Source organism: Macrosteles quadrilineatus, unplaced genomic scaffold (genome assembly GCF_028750875.1).
Source record: "Macrosteles quadrilineatus isolate MER2022 unplaced genomic scaffold, UCM_ALF_1.0 Scaffold_4__1_contigs__length_99947679, whole genome shotgun sequence".
Classification (NCBI taxonomy): domain Eukaryota; kingdom Metazoa; phylum Arthropoda; class Insecta; order Hemiptera; family Cicadellidae; genus Macrosteles; species Macrosteles quadrilineatus.
The window spans coordinates 80,958,255-80,981,127 of NW_026542597.1; the positions used below are offsets into that span (position 1 = coordinate 80,958,255).

The following is a 22,873-nucleotide window of genomic DNA, read 5'->3' on the forward strand; positions in this document are numbered from 1 at the left end:
GATGGTGTTTACTACTTCTTGCCAGCCAACGACGTTGTTCTCACGGTCGATTACGACAAAGAGTGTATTCAAATTTGTGCATAACGTCAGTTCTCAATATATCTCAGTATATTTAAGTTATACTGAAATGAACAATTTAGTAAGTATATATAAGCATAGTGGTGGAGTAAATGTAGTATACAAGTACAGTTTTTAGAACATAAATCAAATCAAATCAAATCAAACATCATTTATTCCATGATAAACAAAAATTACAAAAACAGTATTCTTAATAATAATGGAATTTCGTGAGTTTAGTTCTCGAGAACTTTATAAATTTGGTACAAGTATTTTTTTAATTGATAAGAATTTTTGATGGACTCAAGCAAATTGTATTTTTATTGGTCGCTAGATATTGTATTCGTCAACGGAGTATAAATTTTTCTGTTACCATATACTCCGAATTTGATGTCAATTTCTTGAGTTAGTCCTTGTTCTGTAACACCCACTACTATAACGCAGTAGGTACAGGAAACTTAACGTTTTTATCAAACATAACAAATAAATTTCCTAAAATTTTTGTTAGGAAATTACTATTGTATTATCTTTTACACCCATTTTCTGACCCCATTCGACAGCGCCAAATGTTTTAACCTTCTCCAATTACCATTACTATGGTGTCAATTTTCTGCAAGCGCCAACCAGGCTACATTGCTTCAAGACACTAAAGCGCTTAACGGCGTTTTACTGAGGTAGTAAAGTGTCGAAGGTAATAGCACTTTATTACATCTGGCCATCTTTGTCCGGGATAACTCGCTTTCAAAGTCATTAATTTTGCATTACAACATTCTCTCTAGATCGTAGCTAAACTTGCTTAACTGTCGCTATTGGGGCCAGGTTATAGGGTATTGAATGTCTCAAGATGTGATTTTCCAAAGTAGTGTCCAACACATTCTTCTCTGTATTAGGGGGTGTTTAAACTTTTTCAATCATCGAGAGAGAGAAAAAAAAATTGACATTATTTTCTATATTGTCATCGTACGAGTACTAGAAATAATTTATGTTTTGCATTTGTATTTTTTGTGTAAATACAATAGATGCTTTTTAGGAAATGAAATTACTGAACATTATTTTTTAAATATTCAACAGCACATAACTTTCTCAAATTGAAAGAAATCATGATTTTTCTTCTTCAAGAGATTCACGAGGCACTTTTTATTACTCATTTTAACACAAGAAATTCAATTACTGAATACTGATGCACTCATATTTAATAGTTGGGTCAATTATTGTATGTTTAAATACTTTGTCGAGTCAGATTTTCAATATTTCATTCGACATATGACACTTAAGTAACTAATTTTTGACTACGTCATTATTTTACATGTTTACGTTTAGGTAACGGTTAGTCAGTCCAATCGATATGGTCACGTCATTGATTGTTGACGTTGTATAATGGTAAGTAAATACAGTGATGTTATCTTATAATTTCAATGTAGGCCTAAATCAATGTTTCGTACTTGTTGAAACGTACTTTTTGATGATTTTATTCATTTTAGAATTACGACCAAATATCTATTGTATTGTTTTCTCTTTGGTGTTAAAGCCAAATATACGGCACAGCTTGTAAAACGTACCCTAATAAGAGAAAAATTTACTTGACATTAACGAAATGAAGTATTGCCGGTCATAACACACACAAAACCAACCTTTAGATTTGACAATAGGATAAAGAATAAACTTGCAGTATCCAGTGACAACGATTAAAGTATTAATTCGGGATCTAAAACAATCCTATCCATGTTTGTTGTATAACTAGGATTCCGAGAATTAATTTACGCCGGATTAATCATATGGGTTTTTAAAATATTTAGGAAATTAAGTGTTGTGGTTGTGGAATTTGAAAAAAGTTACTTTGGTTGTAAAGTTTGCTTTAACATTTGTGATCTGTAATAAGAAACGGTATTTTACTCTTGCTGTATATATTTACTGGTAGTTTTACCCGTTCTTCGCAATGATTTATGAAAATAGATATATAGTCATGAAGATTAAATAGAATGGTTTTAGTGTTACCATTGCGTTGGACCACAGAATAAATTAAATAAGTTATTAATCTGTTTCAAAATCACAAAATTACGTATTTCATACAATTATTGGTTCAATAAAAAATGTAAATCTTGACTTGCGTGCTACAATGCATACTGTATCTTAGTAACCAGTTATATGAAAGTTGAAATTAAAAGCATTTGAAAAAGCAAACATCCCTGCTTTTCTCATTATTGTCATGGTAGCCATTGTTTTTCCTGTTGTTGCCATGGATATCATTTATTGAAATACTCCTCTAAAGATAAACATTGTAACCTTTATAACGATTTCCCTTGAAGTCCTACATCAAACTGCCTAAAAATAACATTTCCTGTGTAATATTTCAGACAATAATCTTTCCTGTTACAAATTTCATCATTTTAAGATATATTTGAAAAAGAAGTGCTTTGAATGTAGAAACGTCAGGATTTATGTTTGACGGAAACAATATTTTATATATTTTCCGAAATTTTAACCCCTTCCCCTGTGATTTCAGAGATAAAGTAGGTCTACCCCTCTTACCTTGCGAAGGACACTAACATATCACGTCTCCAGCCCAGACTTGCTCCAGGCACATTTCCTTTCCTTTATTCCCTCCCATTTAGTCAAACCGTGGTTATTTTTCTTTCTAGTGTGTGAAATGTGTCTTTATTTTCTTTTAACACTGCTGTTTTAGTGGAATTCTCTTATAGGCACAAAACTGTTGTTGGAATAGAGTTGGAGACAATGGGATAGTGTTGGAACTACTTCTGTAGCTGTCTATTTGGGTATTTATAACTTTGATAACTTCTGGACAATACAAATCTTATCTATAAGGGGGGTAAGAACTCTATGTCGACGGAGTGCTTAAATAATACCCAATTATCAAGATTTCAGCAACGTGACGATAAATGTCTCGGTTTGGTGAATTCAGAAGCAGATAGAAAGTTTTTAGCTCATTGGCGAAGGAAAAATACCAACTTAGTTTATTTACACTACAGCATAGAGCCTAGAAATGTTTACATTTGAGTAGTAAAAAAATCATCATAGTATTGATAAGGCAACTATATGTTAACGAGGAACTACTAGCAGTTTATAAGTAGCAGGCACCTTTTGTGTCAAGGAAAATCACTATTGGTTGCAGATATTATTTACACCCCATCGTTTGTCACAAAACGCACATTAATATCAATATTTCAAGTGCTAAGTCATGCCGTGACAAGTAACACGATGTGACTTGCTCGTTGCTCAGCAATCGTAAACGATAGCTTTGAGTCATCGTTACCCTCCAATAAACCACGTCAACCCTGGTTATGTTACAAGTTGGCATATCGCTTTCACACTCACTGGTTTAGAATTGTTTTGAACAAAAGGCGGTTCAAGATTTTCTAGTTTTCCATATTAATTAACTAAAGTTGTTTATATGGTCCAATTATCATGGGGTTTTGGTAATAAATGTATTTATAATGAAACACTGATCTGTTTCTGTTCTGAAAAATGGGCTGTGAATGATTTAGAATATTTCACCAGGGGTCATCGATAAGAATTGTCATAAAAATCGGCCCTTGAGAACATATTTTCATCTGATAAAACATGTTACTTTATTTTTGACATCAATTTTCAACGGAATATAAGTTCATCATTAACCATTATTAAAGAAAAATTGTTAATCTACGATCCAACCAAAAATGCGGATGTAATGCAGCTCCCCATAAGTATTTGACTGAAGTAAACCGATTTTCACCTATGCAGCCTTGTGCAACACCTAGAAATTAAGGTGAAGACTACTTATGGATAAGTCACTTAAGGACTCCGGCACGAAGATACCTGAACCTAACTAAAACAACCAATTCATGACTAAAACTGTCATTGTATCTGGTTAACTTAAACGGTGCTTTGTGCAATCAACGACTGCTCTCTTAGGGTATTACCTTTTTATCTCTTCTCTTAAGCTTCTATCTCTTCTCTGCGATCCAGTTAGATAGCTTGATTTGGTTTTGTAACACCCAAAACCGACGGGTTTGCAAATGGTTCTGACATTTTTATTAGTTGTGGTGTCTCAAGTCAGTTGTGGTGTTAGTCATTGTCTTTAGAAGCTGATAAACCTTCCTAGTGCCATACAAATACGTATGGGTTTATCAATTTGACCATTTAGATCTATCTTTTGGAAATGTAGTTAAAATATATATGCCCCTACTATTATGATAAATTTAATCGTCTTTGAAACTTGTTTTTCCATAAAAATACACTTTTACTACTTATGACTAACGATGACTCGTAGGTATGATGCTGTCTAATTCTTACGATTACGAAAGATAATGAAAACAGGAGACGAGAACAGAGGCTGACGGTAATTTCGGACGAGAACTTGGCGAGGAATGTAATAATGGAATGGCAAGACCTGTGTCATTGTTCTTTCACGCCGAAAACATTCTTTCTCAACTTCACTAGAACTCCAATCAGGAGTTTCCATTTTCCGTTTCATTTCAGTCTAAGACACTTTTGTTGTTTCACTTTTTTATCGGGTGAAATAAATGTGGCTTTGAATAATAAAACTTGTGAGAACACTACACTCTTTGAGATGATTATGATTTGAATTGTTTGCCAAATTTAAAACTGACTTTTCCCCAATAAGTAATTAATAAGCAATAAGTATTATGACTTTTTAACACTATGTAACAATTCAATCGAAGATTTAGGTTATGCATCTGTTCTGACTTAACCTAAACTAACCTCGTAGATAGTCATAACATTATTTCAGCGTTGAAAACATAGTGATAGTCTTGGGGAAAAGGTTCCTTTTTATTTTTAAGCACTTTTTTCAAAGCTTAAACACACAAATACGGCCCAGAGAGAATGTTAATTATAATTTGGATTTAATAAAAAAAAACATTTCTTTAGTTGAAGGAATAAAATAAATCTTTGTTTAACTGGCCACATGACATGTTGGGTTACAAAACGTGCAAAACAATTAAAACATTACAGCCAAACTACTTCACGTTTTTTAATCCTCCGAAAAATTAAGTGTCGTGATTTTAAAAATGTCGAATGCTGGGATCAAATGGCCAGGCATAAAATTTCAAAAACGTTTCGGCGAAACCATTTGAGCAACGAAATATTTTATAACGAGGACGCGCGATTAGCAGCGAATCACGTTTCAACGTCATATTACGTTTTAATGAGTCACTGTGACTAGCGTTTGTGTGTGTGAAATACACAGTATGTTTGACAGTGTACACTTTGGAGCCAACAATAGCGTACAAAGCGACCTCCCGTCGACAATCTATTTCAGCCCGTTAACTTCGTCTACTCATAATTTATGGCGCACTTTATGCACGTCCTGACCGCGTTTTCCCTCCAAAACGGGATTTTATTCGTGTAGTGTAATAGTTATAAAATATATTAACTTTTTAAGTATTTTAAATTTAATTGAACGACAGCTTGCGTTTTCTATCGAACAGCAAACTCCGCTGTTGCAGAGTTCAGCGATCGATGCTGGACTGAAAGAGGCAATCTCGATGTTAATTTCCTTTCCGCGATTGATGGGGTTGTTTATGACTTGTAGTAGGTGCTCGGCTTGTGTCGAGTGAGCTAATGAAACTGCTGTTTAGTGGCGGACCATTGTGTATCAGGATTCTAGAGGGATAATTGGTGTGTAGTAGTGTTGCTGTACAGGAAAACAAATCATTGTTTGGAATAAAAAGATAAAATCGTAAAACGAAAAATTACTTAAAATATTATACAATTATATTTTTTGTAAATAATGAAGGACCTCGTATGGAAGAATTTAGTTTCGCTCACTCGCTCAGAGGATGTCTGCGAAATAAACGTATACTTAGATTGATTGGTGACAAGAAATGCATAATTTAGCGTTTAACTGTCGTCTCTATTCAGTCGTCACATTATAGCTGTTCATTTGTCACTTGTAATTGAAGTGATTTGTGATGTGACGCAAGGGATATCGTCTCGTTGACAGGTTGTGATGAACGCAGTGCCTGTCATTATCGGTACAGTCGTGGCATTACAACGCAGCGCCTGTCAGTGAATGTACAGTCACCACATTACAGCTGTTCATGTATCACTTGTCACTTGTAACTGTGGTGATTTGTGATGTGTCAGATACATTCTCGTTGACAGGTTGTGATGAACGCAGCGCCTGTCAGTGAATGTACAGTCGTCACATTACAACTGTTCATGTATCACTTGTCACTTGTAACTGTGGTGATTTGTGATGTGTCATATACATCGTCTCGTTGACAGGTTGTGATGAACGCAGTGCCTGTCAGTGTCTGTACAGTCGTCACACAGATGTTCATGTATCACTTGTCACTTGTAACTGTGGTGATTTGTGACGTGTCAGATACATCGTCTCGTTGACAGGCTGTGATGAACGCAGCGCCTGTCATTATCGGTACAGTCACCACATTACAACTGTTCGTGTATCACTTGTCACTTGTAACTGTGGTGATTTGTGACGTGTCAGATACATCGTCTCGTTGACAGGCTGTGATGAACGCAGCGCCTGTCAGTGTCTGTACAGTCGTCACATTACAGCTGTTCATGTATCACTTGTCACTTTTAACTGTGGTGATTTGTGATGTGTCAGATACATTGTCTCGTTGACAGGTTGTGAGCTCTGTCGGTTGTTAACCGTCTAATCTGTGTCTCGCCGTTTCTCGTTCCATCACCCGCGGTTTATGTTGGCGTTATCTACCGCGGCGTCGTTACATTTCTGTTATTGCCGTTAGCCATGCAACCATGCAACCACATTATCAATCAGGGTCTGATTAATTTTTGACTACAGATTTGTAATGGTTTTAATAGCAAAGAAACAAACTTTCGAATATTTTTTGTATATTAAATTTTTTTTCTTTATTTCGGTCCAAATAGTGGATAATCAAGTTAGTATTACAGTACTCTTAGCACCACCATAAGTCGCGACTGAAATCAACTTAAGCTCATTCGTTAACCAGTAATAACGATTTAAAATTATTACTTTGCACCACAGTTAGCACGATGCTAAATTTAGACTTGAGAAACTCAAAGGAATGACTGTGACGTTACTAGATACTTTCGATTGGAAACCAAATCACAGTTTTGCTATTGCGACTATAATTTTACAACCCCTTGGGTTCAAAGCGCAGTTCTACGTTAAGATCACTTACTTGAGTTTGGGCAGTGACATTGGCGTGTTCATGGCGCTCTCCAGACCGCGGGAAAGCCTGAGCATTTCGGCGCCAAACTGGTGCAGCGCGGACATGGTGGAGGGCGCCGGTTCCGTGTCCTGCAGCCACAGGTCGTGTGTGTCCAGCGTGGTGAGATCCGTGTCCGTGGACGAGTGGTGCGCGTGTTGTGCATGGATGTGTGTCTGGGCGAGGTGCGGGGGCGTGCTGTGCGACGTGTGAGGCGACTTGCCCGTCAACAGGCGACGCCATGTGCATCTCCGCTCCATACCTGTGGAAAAATTTAGAATTATCATCTTAACCTCAAATGTACTAACTTACGTAATATTCTCCCTTTAAGTACACTAAAAAACTGTTGAAGTGTCAACGGTCGCTTGGTACTTGGATAGTAGGCATACACAGCACATAGCCGCTAGCATAAGGAGTGGGGAGTGACCTTGTGACCACGGCTCGCCATTGGCGCAGTAGTTCCCCCACCACTGACCAAGTCAAGGTAGCCGTAGCCACCAGTCAGGCGGTAACTTACTCAGTATCTAATCTCCGTTTCCCAGCCGCTTGTAGTACTCGCCGTTAGTGTAAGATAATTGAGGCCTTACGATGTCATTTAAAGCACCTAATAAAGCATGTAGAATTTATTGTCCACCTTGTCGATACATTAGAAACAAAAATTGTTTAATTCAAATTTTCAATTGTAAATTGTTTGCCAACATATATACATATTGTGCTACGGTCGTTGCATATTGTGGCAGGTTGACGTTGGTATTTTTGTTTTTTTGCCAAGATTTAATGTCAAAATAGTGAAATCCGTAGTAAATACCATATTCAAAATATTCAAGCTTAGTCGTTTATCAAGTTGACTTTGTATTGACTCTGTTAGTAAATAAAAAATACGTTTACCTCTCAACTTAGGTCATACAATAAATTTGTGAGAAAATAATTTTATTAATCCTTCTCAAACATTAGTGAACACATATCCATCCAAAATAAACACCAGTGAAATATATTTTATCTGCGTTAAATTTGGAAATAGCAAGAAAGTGATTGAAAGCTGGTGAACCGGCGCGATTGGACAATCTCTTGGTCGGGTTGGCGGGATGATTTGATGGCGTTTCATTCATGCATCGCACATTATTGACTGTGAGAGATGGATATATCGTGGCGTGCATCTAATCTTGTAATGAACTGCGATCGAGCCCGTGTCATAGTCATGCTCCTCTGATTAAGTGATTTTACACGTGACATTTTGTTATTCAATACAGTGTGATTTTGTATTTATAGTAGTGGTGTTAATCTTTTAATTTAACATGGTTAACCCTTTTATGCAGATATTAAATGTATTACACATGAATTAGTAGTACTAAAAAGGTCTGTTAGAATTTTTCCTTAAATAAATACATTACTTATGTACATTGTCGGTATTATATTGGAATAGTTAAAAAACAAAAACTATAGAGTCACCTTTTTACTGATAATGTATTTAAGATACTTACTGTCATAACTACTGCAAAAATTTATTAAAATTATCATTTTCGTATAAAATATAAATTTTAATAATGTGGCCTATTCTATATGATTGTTAAAATATTTAAAACGTTTTTTGTAGTGTATGTCTTAGTAAGACGTTTAGAGGTGTTTTAGAGTTTTATTTATAAAGTTTAGTTTTGAAATTCGTAATTTTTACATGAAGAAAATGCCAAAATAAAATATTTAGTTAAAATATTGGTAACACCTAAGCAACACGAATCAAAGCAAACGAATATTTTTACAGTAATATTTTGTAAATGACATTTGTCATAATTTCCATAAAATTCATAAATAAACAGCTTATCAAAAATAAACATAACATTTTCTTTAGGAATTTTCACATCCATGGGAGGTTTTTTGGAAGCAAATGTACGGAACGGAAGTGGTGATATTAGTCAGTGTCAAAGATGTTTCAGCGGAAGGTTGCCGTACGCCGGCCAATCAGATGACTCTGGTTCATTTATCAACTTCCCCCACCACTCGCCATCTCCCCCCACCCCAACCGCAACCCCTTGTCACTGTCTAATGACTCGTTAAATGCGGTCTGGGTTCTGTGATCGTGGACGTCTTGTGGACAAAGTGACAGCGCGGTCTAACACTGCTGGGGAATGTGCTATAGAGAGGAAATGGGACTCGAAGACGATTTTTTGAATAGAACATTTCATTTTAATATATTTTACGTAGCGATTATTCTGTTTTCCGCCAATAAACTGATTGGTATTCTTCAGAAGTAATATTTATTTTGCAAGGTTCGGTTAGGTAAATTAGGAGAATGTTAGGCTTAAAATGACTACAATTAAATCTTCGTTTGAAATTGTTGGCATACCTACTATTAAAATTGTGTAAAACAGTATTACTTATTTGAGATTGTAATGCATATTTAAGTTAGTTACAGTACAATATCAGCAGTCGTAAACGTATTTTGTATCCAACATACTTCTGAGAACAAGTAATTTGTACAGTTACTTCCCCATATTTACTGTAGCTTAATTTTATCCAATTCCTTATCATACTTAGTTATTGTTAATTGTTCGTGTCCTTTAATAAATATAACTATTGAACACCATTCAGTTATGATCCTGAATGTAACGAAACAATAAAGGATGATCCAAAAGCCACACCCTCCTCGTTGAGGGTGAAATAAATTAGCCGCAAACCCGCAAAAGGAAACAATCGTGCCTTTGGGGAAAGAGGAGTTATGTTTTATAGGGCGAGAGAAAGAGTGAGAGATGCAAAACGCCAAGAATGATGGTAGAGACTTCTGTGTAGTTTAATTAAAATGTACAACAACGTTAGCAAGTTAAATTGTGCCTGTAGTTTTGTCGGCGGCGAGTTACTGGGAATTAATTAAACCTTTAATTAATTGCCTCTTGAAAACATTACGAGATTTGCCAAGTGAAACGTAGATGCCAACTTTACTGGTGGTGCCCGCTCAATGTCAAGTTTTGTTAACTGGTCTACTTAGGAGATTAACTCGATATATATAGTCTGGAATTGGGATTTAGGGGTTGTTATTGCTTTGTTAGTCCATAAATAGGGGTTGTTAGAAATTAATCAAGTCAGGTTAAAATTGAATGTTAACGTTGAAATATATAAGTCCGTGTCGCGTTATGATTGAAGGGAATCTCCAACATAAAAATTCATACATTAACATAAACATAGTAGTTGTTACTAAAATATATACCTGTTCCAGTATTGACAGTTTTTTATTAATAAAGTATAATCATCGCTTTACAATTAATAGTCAATAAATTAAATATTATTTTCGTATGCATTGTTGAAACTAAATCAGTAGCTCTTCCTAAATCATCAGCAGGTTTTGAAGACGCCGTTGCTCAAATATGCCGTGGATTACAACGAAACTAGAAAGGTGTCAGTACACATTTCACAAAAGTACATGTTAAAATTTGATTTTAGATTTATTTTATCGATAGAAAATTATAGCAATTAATTGTTCAATAACTCAAGCCGATAGTTATTGGAGAAAATTGGAAATCGAACAGTGGGTAAACAGGTCAGCGAGGGTAAAATAGAGAGGGGGTAGAAAGGGGGGGGGTTGAAGTGGCAAGGGGGCTCAGGAGTGACCGGAAGGGTGGGGAAATGTCAACATATGTCAAGTACTGACCTTCCCCTAGGTGGATGAGGGGTGTGTCGCGGGAAATGTCGAGTTCCACCCTATCTGGGTGCGAATGGTAAAGATCATTTCGTAAAACTGATTACATGCTATTTGTAAACATTGTGATAAACAGGCACGCAAATACCACTGGGGTTTGTGACACTTGTGAACCAATTTTAAGTTTTGGTGACACTTGGTAAGAAGCAATTAAATTTTACCCTCTAAATGACCAATTTAAATGGAGTTGTTATAAATCGTTAAATTTCCCCATTGCCAGGGATCGTCGGATTGGTTTATTTGTTCGGTCGGCTTGTTCAACAAACTGAATGAACACGTTGAACGCATCGAACATGTTTACATTTATTTATCCGTGTAGGTTGGACATGGTTATGCTTTTGTAATTTTTAAACCGCTTTGGCAACGGATCTGCATTATATTTGAGGATTATTCATTTGTACGCAGTCGATTTGTTTATGTACTTTGCAGTGGGTTTGAAACCACATCTGTTTTACAAATTTAGTCAGTTTATTATAACATTTCACAATGTATTAACTTCATATGTATGGATTTGTCTGACTTTAAGTAGCAAATGTATGACTACAATTTTTTTAAGAACAATTTCCATGCACAATATTTTAATGCTGTCGTTGCCAAGAGCAGTTTGTTAAGCTCAAAATTTCAAAGACGCCAAAGGAAAGTAACTAGCCCGGTTTTATTTAAAAATTGTTTTAACTGCAACAGATTAAAAAACATAAGTCATTGTTGTGAGTTTGTTTTGTATTTTGCAGCCACAGTTTCGACATTCTACGATTATAAACGAACTTAATGGGGTCCGCCCAGCAGCCTCTCAATTTTAGGAACTTAGGAGTATTCAATTTAACTTCAGAAAGTAACACCTCGCCAACATTCCCCATTTCGTTTATCCGCTATATCCGCTTCCCGTCCGGAACATCAAACACCATATGCGGATATATCTGCCACCCGTCCTTTATTGCCAAAGACGTAGGCAGATATATCCGTCACCCGTCCGTGAAGGGTTAACTTAATACACCCAAATTACAGTACTAACAATCTCAATTGAATTACCCACAGTTTTATCCGGCTCAAGGACCAATAATAATTACTACATATTTAAATATTTACTTTAAAATGTCCATTTCGTTCATAACACATATTTTAACGCTGAACACGACCCAAACTCGTTATACGCGGTATATATGAAAATAAAATACTAAAGCACAGCATTGGTAACAGTTAAAATTAAATTAATAACTCACCAGTTGGTTGTGGTCCTCCCAGCCACCCGCTGGACCAGCTGTTGCCGCCGCAGCCTCCTAGATTGTGTTCCTGTACCGCTAATAGCCGCACCGTCAGAGCGTAGGTGAGCAGCATCACCACCAGCGGTATGTAGAAACTGATGATGGAACCGATCAGCTTGTACAAGGGGTCTGGGATTTGACACATGCCGTCCACTAGCACGGAGTTGTAGTCCTGGAAAGGTCAACAGAGCAATTAAATTACAATTAAATCATCGACATTTGAATAAATAACAATTTGAAGATAAAAGTTCCTAATTTTAGCGTGATATTTCAGGAATACGGGAGCAAAAGGTTTATATTTTACGTAGAATCGGTAATAAAATAGAATTATAAAATCGAAACGTTGATTCCCAATACTGTACTCATACGGACAATTATTTACATTATAATCAATCAGTTTAAAATTTTCGATGTAGAGTTCAAACTAAGTAGGTATTTTTCTAGTTTTTCATTTACTTTGAAAAACAGTTTATATTCCGACCATTTGATATGCATTCGTTGTATTGTATTTTCTGAAAAAATTTGAGTTTCCAAAATTACAAAGATCCTGAATTAAACTACGGGTGATTTTATTTCACACGATCCTTCCAACAATAATTATTATATTTTTGACCTTTTTCGTCAGTTTACTACCACTATGTTTTTCAAGTTGAAATGTCATTATTATCTATAACCCCTTTTAGAACTATGTTAATTTGGGCTGGACCGGGTTAAGTTGGGTTTGACCCAAGACACAACTTAAATTTAAATTAAAATACGGATTATTTCATTCCGGTATGTTTTTTCGTGGCATTATCATTGTTAATCTTGTTTTGTTGGTTACTCATCACATAATTTTTTTAGGAAATTGTGTATAATTTTATTTATGTGATGAGTAACCAACAAAACAAGATTAACAATACGGATTATATTGTGGTAGTGAATTAACGGCAAGTGTCTGTATATTTTAATAGATATAAATTTAAATTTGCTGACATTTATACAACATGACCTCAACTCTAAACAAAAATATTAAAAGTAAGTACTTAAACACTACAGTTGATAAATTATCTTATTTGGCGAAGCAAATATTAGATGACAGCCAAATTGTATTACGACAACTAAGCCATAAGTGAGATCGAAATATTTTATTTTTCTAAGAGTAAAAAAAAACCGAGCTCTATGTAAACATTTAACGGTGTTGCAACCTGTATTTAAAAACCGAAATCCAAACGAAGCAATACAAATTACGAAAGAAGAACTTTGCATAAAGCGTCGACGTAATTTACAAGTTCGGACTTATTAAAAGTTTGCTCAAAGAATTAGTGGGTGTTGTAAGAAGGCTGGGTTGAAAGAGTGCAGAAAAGTGGATGGAAAAACGAACCTCATTCATCTAGCTTAGCAATTTTCAACTCTGCATTTCTCTGGCCATGGCGTTTTTACAAGTCGTAAACGTTTTCTCATCAAGTGTTTACAAAACATTACTTACAACCTTCATTACTTTATTCATCAGCGTAATCTACCCCATTTTTAGATTTAAACGACTTATTTAGGGTTTTAATCAAATATTGCCAATTACGATGCGTTGTGAATGCATAACATATCCACCGCACTCAGTCAAGTTGCATTGGCGAAATATATATGTATATCGACACATGGACTATATAAAATCTACCTCAAATATTGATACATATTTATTATTTCCATACTTGCGCTAACATTTTGAAACAAAAAGAAAATCTGCGTCAGCGATCTGATACATACCTTCTCCCGTTAGCTTGTCAAAAACCATTAAAATAAAAATAAAAATAATATTGCAAATAAAAAGTAAGCGGAGGAAGTAACTACAATTTATTTCATTGGGCAAATCACATAAGTTGCTATACCGCAATTCGATCCGATCAACGAAACGATACATTTTTACAATTTTATACATTATTACATAACGTAAACAAGTAACTAAACAAAGACTAGAAATTTTAACTGAAACAAACCTTCACACAACGTTCATAACTTTGCTTTACCACAGTGGAAGGAGAGATGCTGCCACTAAGAAGGTTACGACTTGCAATTGTTCCCAACACGGTTAGAAACGTAGGCGTCAGTCAGTCTTGATATATGGCTTACGGAAGAAACTTGTTAATTTCTGTTGTTTGTATGCAAATAGACGCCAAGTTAGCAAAGTTTGACAGAGCGTTAAGTTTTAATTGTCGAGCCGCTGTGGTTAACAAGTTACTGATCTTGTGTCTTACACACCTCTTGAAATAGACACATTTAGGTGTTAAATTTATGGAAATGTGTTGTATATGAAGATTCTTTACGCCACAAATTGTACTTTGTAGAATAATTGTCCAGTTTTTTAATAGTAAGTTAATTTAGATCCATGCTACAATGACCTCCTCTAATACAAGGCCGCGGTGAGGTAAAAGTGGCAACGCCGCAGTCAAGGCCTACCGAAACAGCCTTTGCACCAATTCATAAAGGAGCTTCTTTGCCGGCCGGTGCGACGTTGCCGCTTCTTGCAACGTCTATAATTCCGCATTATTCAATAACTCACCAACGCCGTGGCCCTGTATTAGAGAATAGAGAAATCTATCTTGCTACTGAATGTAACTTAGTTCTTTTGTAATCACAGATATTATGAGTTAAGTTTTTGATTTAATTAAGTTAGTTTGCGTTTTACTTGTGCTCTAATAAATCTAATTTTTTCAGGTATGCGAAAGAATAATAATTAGAGTCTGGTGGCAGAAATAGTTGGTGAGTGAAAATAACAATACATTACGAAATTTCGACTTAATTTGTTCAATGCTTTTTAAGAACGTACCATGTTGAAAGTAATGCCTAAATATTCATAGAAAGATAAGTTAAATGCCACTGTTTAAACACCTTGGCTGTTTAATTTATTTCAGCTTTTTTTGGGTCTCATTCTCATTAGGCTGGAATTCAAGCATTCGCTATCGGGAAGAGAAAAGTTAGTAAATAATTAACAACGAAAAATGTTTAAGGTTGTTGAAAGGGATGGAAACAGTTTTTGCAAAGAAATATGGAAAATGATGTAGGAGAAAATGCTAAGATTGTGTGTCGAAGAATTGAAGCTGAAGGCAAACATTGATCATTGAGCCCAAAATAAATTTCATTTCATGTGTCTCTTTAATGGCAAAACCTTAAGTTTGGATAAACAAATAGATCATAAGCTACTCGAAGTTAGTTCAAAGATATACCTAGAATTTTAAAATACAGTTTCTTGTGGCCATAAACTGAATATAGGAATTTTTTGGAAAAAATATTGAGTAATAGAGCAAAACATGTATGGATAGAGAAAGGGGAGGTAACAATGAAATTATCTTATTTGCACACAATTTGGATACAACACAACTTCGACAAATGGAAACACAGTTATGCTCTATGGGAAATGCATCATACATGGGAAACATGAACTATTTATGTCGGATATTATTATTGGATGTTGTATAGTGAATGAAGTTGGAATTGTCCACTAGTATGATTGCCGATTGGATAATCCCCATCCCCTAACCACCCTCGTCCCCGCCGCAAACTCCGGGTTACTTTTCATTATTACAAAATCTACTGGTTAAGGGTTAGAATATATTCAAACACAGTTTCTTCTCTACCTCCTTAATTTACATTCATAGCAAAATTGGGTAACGGTTATATTTTCTAGTTTTTTTTTATAGCAAAAGATTTTAGTGCTGTTTAAGTTTTGCTTAGTTTAAAGACTATTTATATTTTATAATTTTCTTTGTGTTGTCGAAAGTGAAATCTGGCTTGTAAGATAACACATTTAATTTACCATAGCTATTATTTCTAATGTTTAGTCCTTTATCTAAGTAAGTGCAACAAGCAAAGGATAGAAAGTACCCAGTAAAGATAACCTTATGAAAGCTTTCCCTGAGTGGGAAGAAGAGTGATCAAAGAAAGTAGTAGAAGAAGAGTGCTGTGGAAGTAGAGGAGTTCTTTGATATATTGTTGGATATTGCCAATTATATGCTTTGAAGTAGACTTGAGAGGTTAGACGATGTTACTGTACGTTTTACGACATTAGAATTTTCCTGGCTGCAGCTACCTTGTCGCAAAATATATAAAGAAGTTGTAGCTTTATGTCATAACTAGCTGTACCCGCGGGCTTTGCCCCGTTTAACTTCATAAGTATTCGCATGGCTCAATCACGTCCTGGTTGAAGTTTGTTCGCTACGCTCACTCACCTCTAGGTTGGAGCTCGTTCGCTGCGCTCACTTGCCATCAGATTAGCTCGTTCGCTACGCTAACTCGTCTCTAGGTTGAAGCTCGTTCGCTACGCTCACTCACCTTTTGGTTGCAAATTAGGTGTTGTCATAAATAAAAAATAAAAAAATAATAATGCTGCGCCCTGTTGGTAATCCTTGTAACTTTAATGCTATTGAAAATCATAGAACAGAACCAACATGTTTAATTGAAACAACTGTTAAGATTCTGTAATTCCTTTTAAATATGAAAATTCATAAGGTTAACATGGGAAACTCCAGAGCCACTGGGGCGGAGCCCGAAAGCCCGATCAGAATAAAAACTACTTAGTTTTCTTATTTAATGCCCAAAGAATCGGTGTACCGAATTTCAGCTTCCTAGGTTAATGGAAAGTGGGAGAATTAGTGATGAGTGAGTGAGTGAGTCAGTGAGGGCTTTGCCTTTTATATATTTAGATTATTATTATTACAGAAAATCGAATTTCAATGCTATATTCTGTTGGTATAGTAATAAATATCTTTAAACAAAAAAATTCCTAAATAAAAGATGTTGAACTTTATTGATAAATCTGACCCATTTTAAAAATAAACCTAGTTAATGTTATTTATTATTTTCTAATATCGTGTTCGTGGCATTATTGTGAAATCCTAATAGCAGAACGCGCCATATTGCAAACGTGATGCAATCTCAAGATGGAAAACGTAGGCTTTGTCGTGTTTGGCCCCGACTTGGGAAACTTAGTTGATAAAGCTGCGAGTAAATAGAAGCAATCCCATTGGAAACAGCTGTGACCAAGTTGGGGGCAAAACATATCATGGTCTTTGTAGCTGGGCCAATCAAGTGATTTTTGTACGAATGCTAATATACATAAATTATCATTGCAAACTGATGGAATTATGAAAATAAAAGTCTCTGTTGCATTTTAGTTAAGATTTGAAGCCTCAATGTGGTCAACCTCGATCATTTTAATTTTCGACTGTTATAGTTTTATTTACAATTTGTGATTAAATAATACCACAGAATAAAGAGGTAAGCACTCTCTTTCTATCCTGTAACGGTAAGTACGTAAATACAAAACCTAAACTAAAATTTTGAAAACTTTTTTTGACCCGTGAGTATTAACTCTATTATTGTTGTCTATCTGACTACAGCAGATCTCAATTTAACTTCAGAGCGTTACATCACAGTTTGTGATCGAGTAGCCAATTCAGTTTGAAAGTTGTATAAATCCGTCATTTCCCATAACAAGCGGGTCCGTCATATGATGTAAAGTATGATGTCCGGTGCTCGGTGACATAGCATGACAACGTGTGATTCATTGATGATTGAATTTAGCCGGATGACTACACATTGGGTGGGGTGTCGGGCACTGCTAATACCTCTGTAGCGTGTATATACACAATATATTTGGCACATATAGACATATGTAAAATATATATAAATTGTGCGACACGGATTGATTCATTGGTGATTGGATTGAACCGGACTAAACAGTGGCGGTGGGCAATGAGGGGTGCCGGACACTGTGTCAATACCTGGTGCCAACATTGCAGTGATGTTTTCCACTTTGAAGTCACTTCGCTCTTACGTTACCGGTCCTCGATTTGCATTTAGATTGGACTCACTTATCGCCGTGTACTTCGGTATTGGCGGGCGTTACTGACGACTTTTCGCAGGTTTGCCCAGTTTTCGCTTCATTGACTTGGGTTTAGGTGAAAATGCGCTCAAATTAGGGGTAGGCAGTTTTTTCTGAGATTTTTCTATGTACTCCGATTGAAGTGTTGACCTGCGTTTGTGGATTGGTTATCTTGTTGACTAAATCGTTATCATGTGATTTAAATACTTTTCAAACACACACACACACACATGTGTAGTATTAGGGAAGGGCAAAACACGTTTATGTACACTCATGTAATTAAACCCGAGCGTTACAACGGTTGTTGTCAGAACAAAGTTCCCGCCATAATCAACCGCCAGCGCGCCAATGAGGTCTGCATGATTGATATCTCGATGTCATCAATCTACGTCGACGCTAATGCGATTATTTGTCTCGATATTACGTTATGTCCGGATTACGAGGAACTAACAATAATGTACCAATCCGGTAATGGATACGGTTAGTCTAAGTTTGAATATTTAGGTTTTTGTTGATGTGAAACGCTTTTCACGTCTGAAAATATTTACAAATCGGGAGTTCAGTGGTAGAAATATAATGGATGGTCGCAGGAAAATTAAAACAGCAATGTCAGTGATCGTCAATGTTTTGTCGCTCCGATAATAAACCGAAACTACAAAATGTATTCATCCCTCTTTATCAACCCTACTGCATTGTTAGTTTTTGTGAAAACCTTGTTATAACTGCAGCGGTTCCCTGCCCTCCAATCCGTCCTTTTGTGCTGTTCAACGTTGCATTATTTATATTCTGTGTGGCTGTTTCGATGTGTGTGGAATTGAATAATTAATATCTCGCTTATATGGGGATAATTTATGCAATCATCATAATGGTAATATCTTTTAAATACAAATTTTCGATTTAATACGTGGGTAATAATAATAAGTCGATTGATACATATATGTATGTTTGGGTAAATATATGTACTGTATTTAGTATCCAGTGTATTTTTTACGAAAACGGTGTATATAAAGACATTTCGTCGGCTTTAGAATGGTTCACTCAAAAGATACAATTCATACTTTTATTTAACTTGTTACCAGTAATGGTTCTGCTTTCCCTAAATGCTGTAAAATAGGAAACTGTCTATAGGGACATTCTGTACGTACGACTTCAGTTGTAACACGACCGATAGAGTATGAAATGTTTTTGATAAATTTGGTTGAAAAACGTATCATAAGTCAATACTTTAAGTTGATATACATTATAGGCAAACGAAACATTACCTGAGAATACATGAGGCACAGGGGTAAGCTCATGGCTATGGACAAGAGCCAGACGAAGACGATCTTGAGTGTGACTCTTCGTCGGGTCTTGTTGCGGCCGAACTTCATGGGATAGCGGAGACTGAGGTAGCGGTCCACGCTGATGGTACAGAGGTGCATGATGCTGGCCGTGCAGAACAACACGTCCAGACAGATCCAGGCGAGGCAGTAGACGGGCGGCAGCGGGAAGAAACCTGCAACAACGTGCATGTTGTAGTACCAGGACCGCAATAATGAAACGCGAATATGTATGAAGTTATGAAAACACTATCGTTGCTGAAATACTTCTTTGGAACAACTTGAGTAATAAAGCTTTTCTGAAATGTTTTTCATCTGAAGATGATGGATTCACTCAAGTTCAACCTTTTCAGAAATATTGCACTATCATCGGGTGGTGATAAATGAAAACCTTCTTCAAGATGCACTTCTGTTCTGTTATGGGTTTTTAGTGTTGTATCCATGTTTCAGAAACATGTTATATGTGAATTTTTTGTTCTTAAAAGGTTATTATTTGAGAGGGGTATCGTGCTTAGTATATCTAAAACGTTTTGGAGTTTAACTGAAACAAAAACTTTCAATAACTAACAATCTAAAAAAATCACAATATGTGCTTTCTGATAATTTATTGTGAGCTACATAGATTCGGGTGTCCATCCATTGAATCCATATTTCAATAACATTTATTGAAGCTCGTATTGTCTTTGACCCTCTTGTATTATTTCAGCTAAATGTACACAAGCATTAACTGCTTTATCATTTAACTGTTGATTTAGTATCCAGGTTGAAACGCGTCCAAACAGAGGTCTAATGTCGGGTGTTATTGTAGTCCCTGTAATCCGCCGGAGGGTTGCCAAGTGGCGACTTTGTTGACCTGTTTGGCTGGCAAATCTACGTAGATTATACAAGTACGATGCAGATAAGATGCCAAAGTGTCATGTGGGAGATTAAAGTGATTGGCCGAAACTTCCAAGGGCAATTATTGTTTAGTGGGGAGTGATGATACCCTGATTAAAAGATTTATAAGTTTAAACACGATAGAGATTTTTTTATTTAAAGGAGTTGGATTAGTTTAAACCTCCCAATGTTGTTGTAAAGTTATGGAAAGTACATTTTTAAATGAGTTTAAAAGGCAATGATTTTCAATCACATTAATCTACTTTTGAATATATTGATAAAAATCACAAAATTCTTTCCAGTGAAGTAGTTCAATCACTTTGGGTCACATAAGAATTGGTAGTACAAAAGCCTTCTGTTTACATTATTACATTATATTTTACTAAAATTTAAAATAATTCAAAACTGTTCACAAATCAAGAGATAATGATGCATTAAAATTGCCCTCAAAACTATTGAGTATTTTGATTGAGATATTGGGACAAGAAGTTTTAATGAAGGGTCGGGTATTAAATTGGGTATTTCTTGTGGAACCGTTGTCAATCGGACTGATGATTTCCCGCGGGTATCCCATCAAAAGTGGTTACAATGGCGGCAAATGTTCAAGTGGCAGGATTAGGTCTTTGTGCCAATTCTATCATTGTTAATTTGTCCTTTTGTAACGGCCCTGCGAGTTTTCATTACGATTTCTAGCGAAAAGAGCTCGGTTGATTTGTTTCTTTGTAGGGAATAATGTTTGTCTATTACAGTAACGGTTTGTTTTACCTCTCCAAAAATATTAAGTTATGAAACACTGGTAGTACGATGTTCGGATCTAACACATTATATTTGTTTTAAATAGATGTTTTATAGTTTAATGAAAGAGCATGTAAATCAACGATGAAGTGGCAGGATTAGGTCTTTGAGGCAATTCAACCATTGTTAAATTGTTCTTTTGTAACTGTCCAGTGAGTTTTAATTACGTTTTGTATCGAAAAGAATCTGTTTGATTTGTTTCTTTGCGAGAAACAATGTCATTTATTAACTTGTACCATAAAAAAACTTGATTTAAGTGTTAGTTTACAAATACCATTTAACAGATTGATCTAAAGAAAGGACGTGTAGCTAAGCTTTGTTCGATTTTGTTAACATTTCCTCTATAACAAAACACAAATTTACTCTATTGAAATCACTCAAGACGTGTAACCCTCTCACAAGACTGCGCATTTGTTCAAATTTTGCCAGAGTTTGTTTGGTAAGGCTGGAGGCTTCGGACAAAGTCAATAGACACACAGTTTGTCCAAACATGATTTCCTGCTGCTTTCTGTCCTTGCTCACTTGGAAAGGAACTTTGATGTTATTTGATTGCTTTTATCATTTGGGTATGATTTTATAATATTTAGTGTATGTGGATTAAAATACATAGTGATCTTTTTAGAAACTAACGTTGAAATTTAAGTACATTGTTTGTTTGCTTTTTTGATGTTTAGTTTTCTTCCTGAAAAGGTTTGCTAACATAAAAAATTAATTTATATTCTTAGCTGCAACGGGTGATTTAATATTTTCCCCTACTGTTACCTGGCAAAATGGGCTTCCTTCACTAATTATAGCACGCAAAGTAGCTAATTGCTGCATTTACTTACTTTTGCCGCACTCATTTTTTGTCGCAAGTATTCCAACCAAACAACTCAAAACAGTGTGCTTTTATTAGCCACGGACCAAGTGTACGCTTGCAAAGAAGTTGGCAACACTTAAATGTACTACGACTACGATCAGCTGGTGCAGAGTTTCCAATTTCGTTAAATGCTTAGATTTAACCGAACCTAAAAACGTGTTGTATAGAGTTTAAATAATTAATTTTATGCTCTGTAGAAAAGGTACAAGCGCTCGTATTGATTCACCCCTTACCCCTTTACCTCATCCCCTTTCCAAACTATAATACAGTAATTTCTATTGCAAACTTGCAGATGAGGTTTGAAAAGTTTGTGGAACAGTTTGAATGCGGGCTTCTTCACAATTGTGCTAAACATTGTAAGGATTAGCGAGTTACTGTGAGTTACGTATGTCTTGTACTACCTGACGAAAAGCTCCAAAGCATTTACAATAAATCGCTTGAAGCAGTTTTGAGCCCAACAAAACACTGCTAATGACTTCTCTCTAAAGAAGCCTAAATGAACATTCTCTATTTAGCGTTCTTGCCTTTCAGCTACTTCCAGTATGCGCAGTTTCTAATAGCATTTTCAAACAATTGTATACCTTATCGCAAACCAAATATTATTCTTCAGCACATTGCAAAAACAACAACAGCTAATGCTTTTTCAGTGAAGAAACTTTAATGGATACCTTCTCTATACATTATTTTCGGCTTTCTATTACTTTTAGCTACAATTTTCAGTTTTTAATGACGTTACCAAAGTATATGCATAATGACTTTACCGTGGTTTAATTTATTATTTTTTTTGGATCTGTTGGTTGGACTGTGTACCAATTTGTTTGGTTTTGCCAATAGAATTTTATTATTTTTAAGAAGTTGTTGATTAAAATTCTCGTTATTCTAAGCTTTGGACATTTAACAGTGTGGTTTGCGATAATTAGAATTTGGTACCAATTACAATTATTTTTGCAACTAGGTTAAATTTGTTTCATACAATGTCACC

The 22,873-nt window shown here is 35.5% G+C and overlaps 2 protein-coding genes across 2 annotated transcripts in view; one reads left to right on the forward strand and one right to left on the reverse strand.

Moving 5' to 3' along the window:
* LOC128991696 (26S proteasome non-ATPase regulatory subunit 1-like) overlaps positions 1-22,873 on the forward strand; it is a 218,485-nt gene that overhangs the window by 97,570 nt on the left and 98,042 nt on the right. The gene's annotated exons all lie outside the window — the stretch shown is intronic.
* Positions 1-22,873, reverse strand: part of LOC128991697 (dopamine D2-like receptor) — a 62,123-nt gene that overhangs the window by 6,303 nt on the left and 32,947 nt on the right. The window contains exons 2-4 of the mRNA XM_054414795.1: positions 19,305-19,537; positions 12,144-12,357; positions 7,209-7,497 (exon numbers count right to left, since the gene is read on the reverse strand). Of these exons, the coding sequence (XP_054270770.1) occupies positions 7,209-7,497; positions 12,144-12,357; positions 19,305-19,537 (736 nt within the window). The remainder of the gene's footprint in view (positions 1-7,208; positions 7,498-12,143; positions 12,358-19,304; positions 19,538-22,873) is intronic.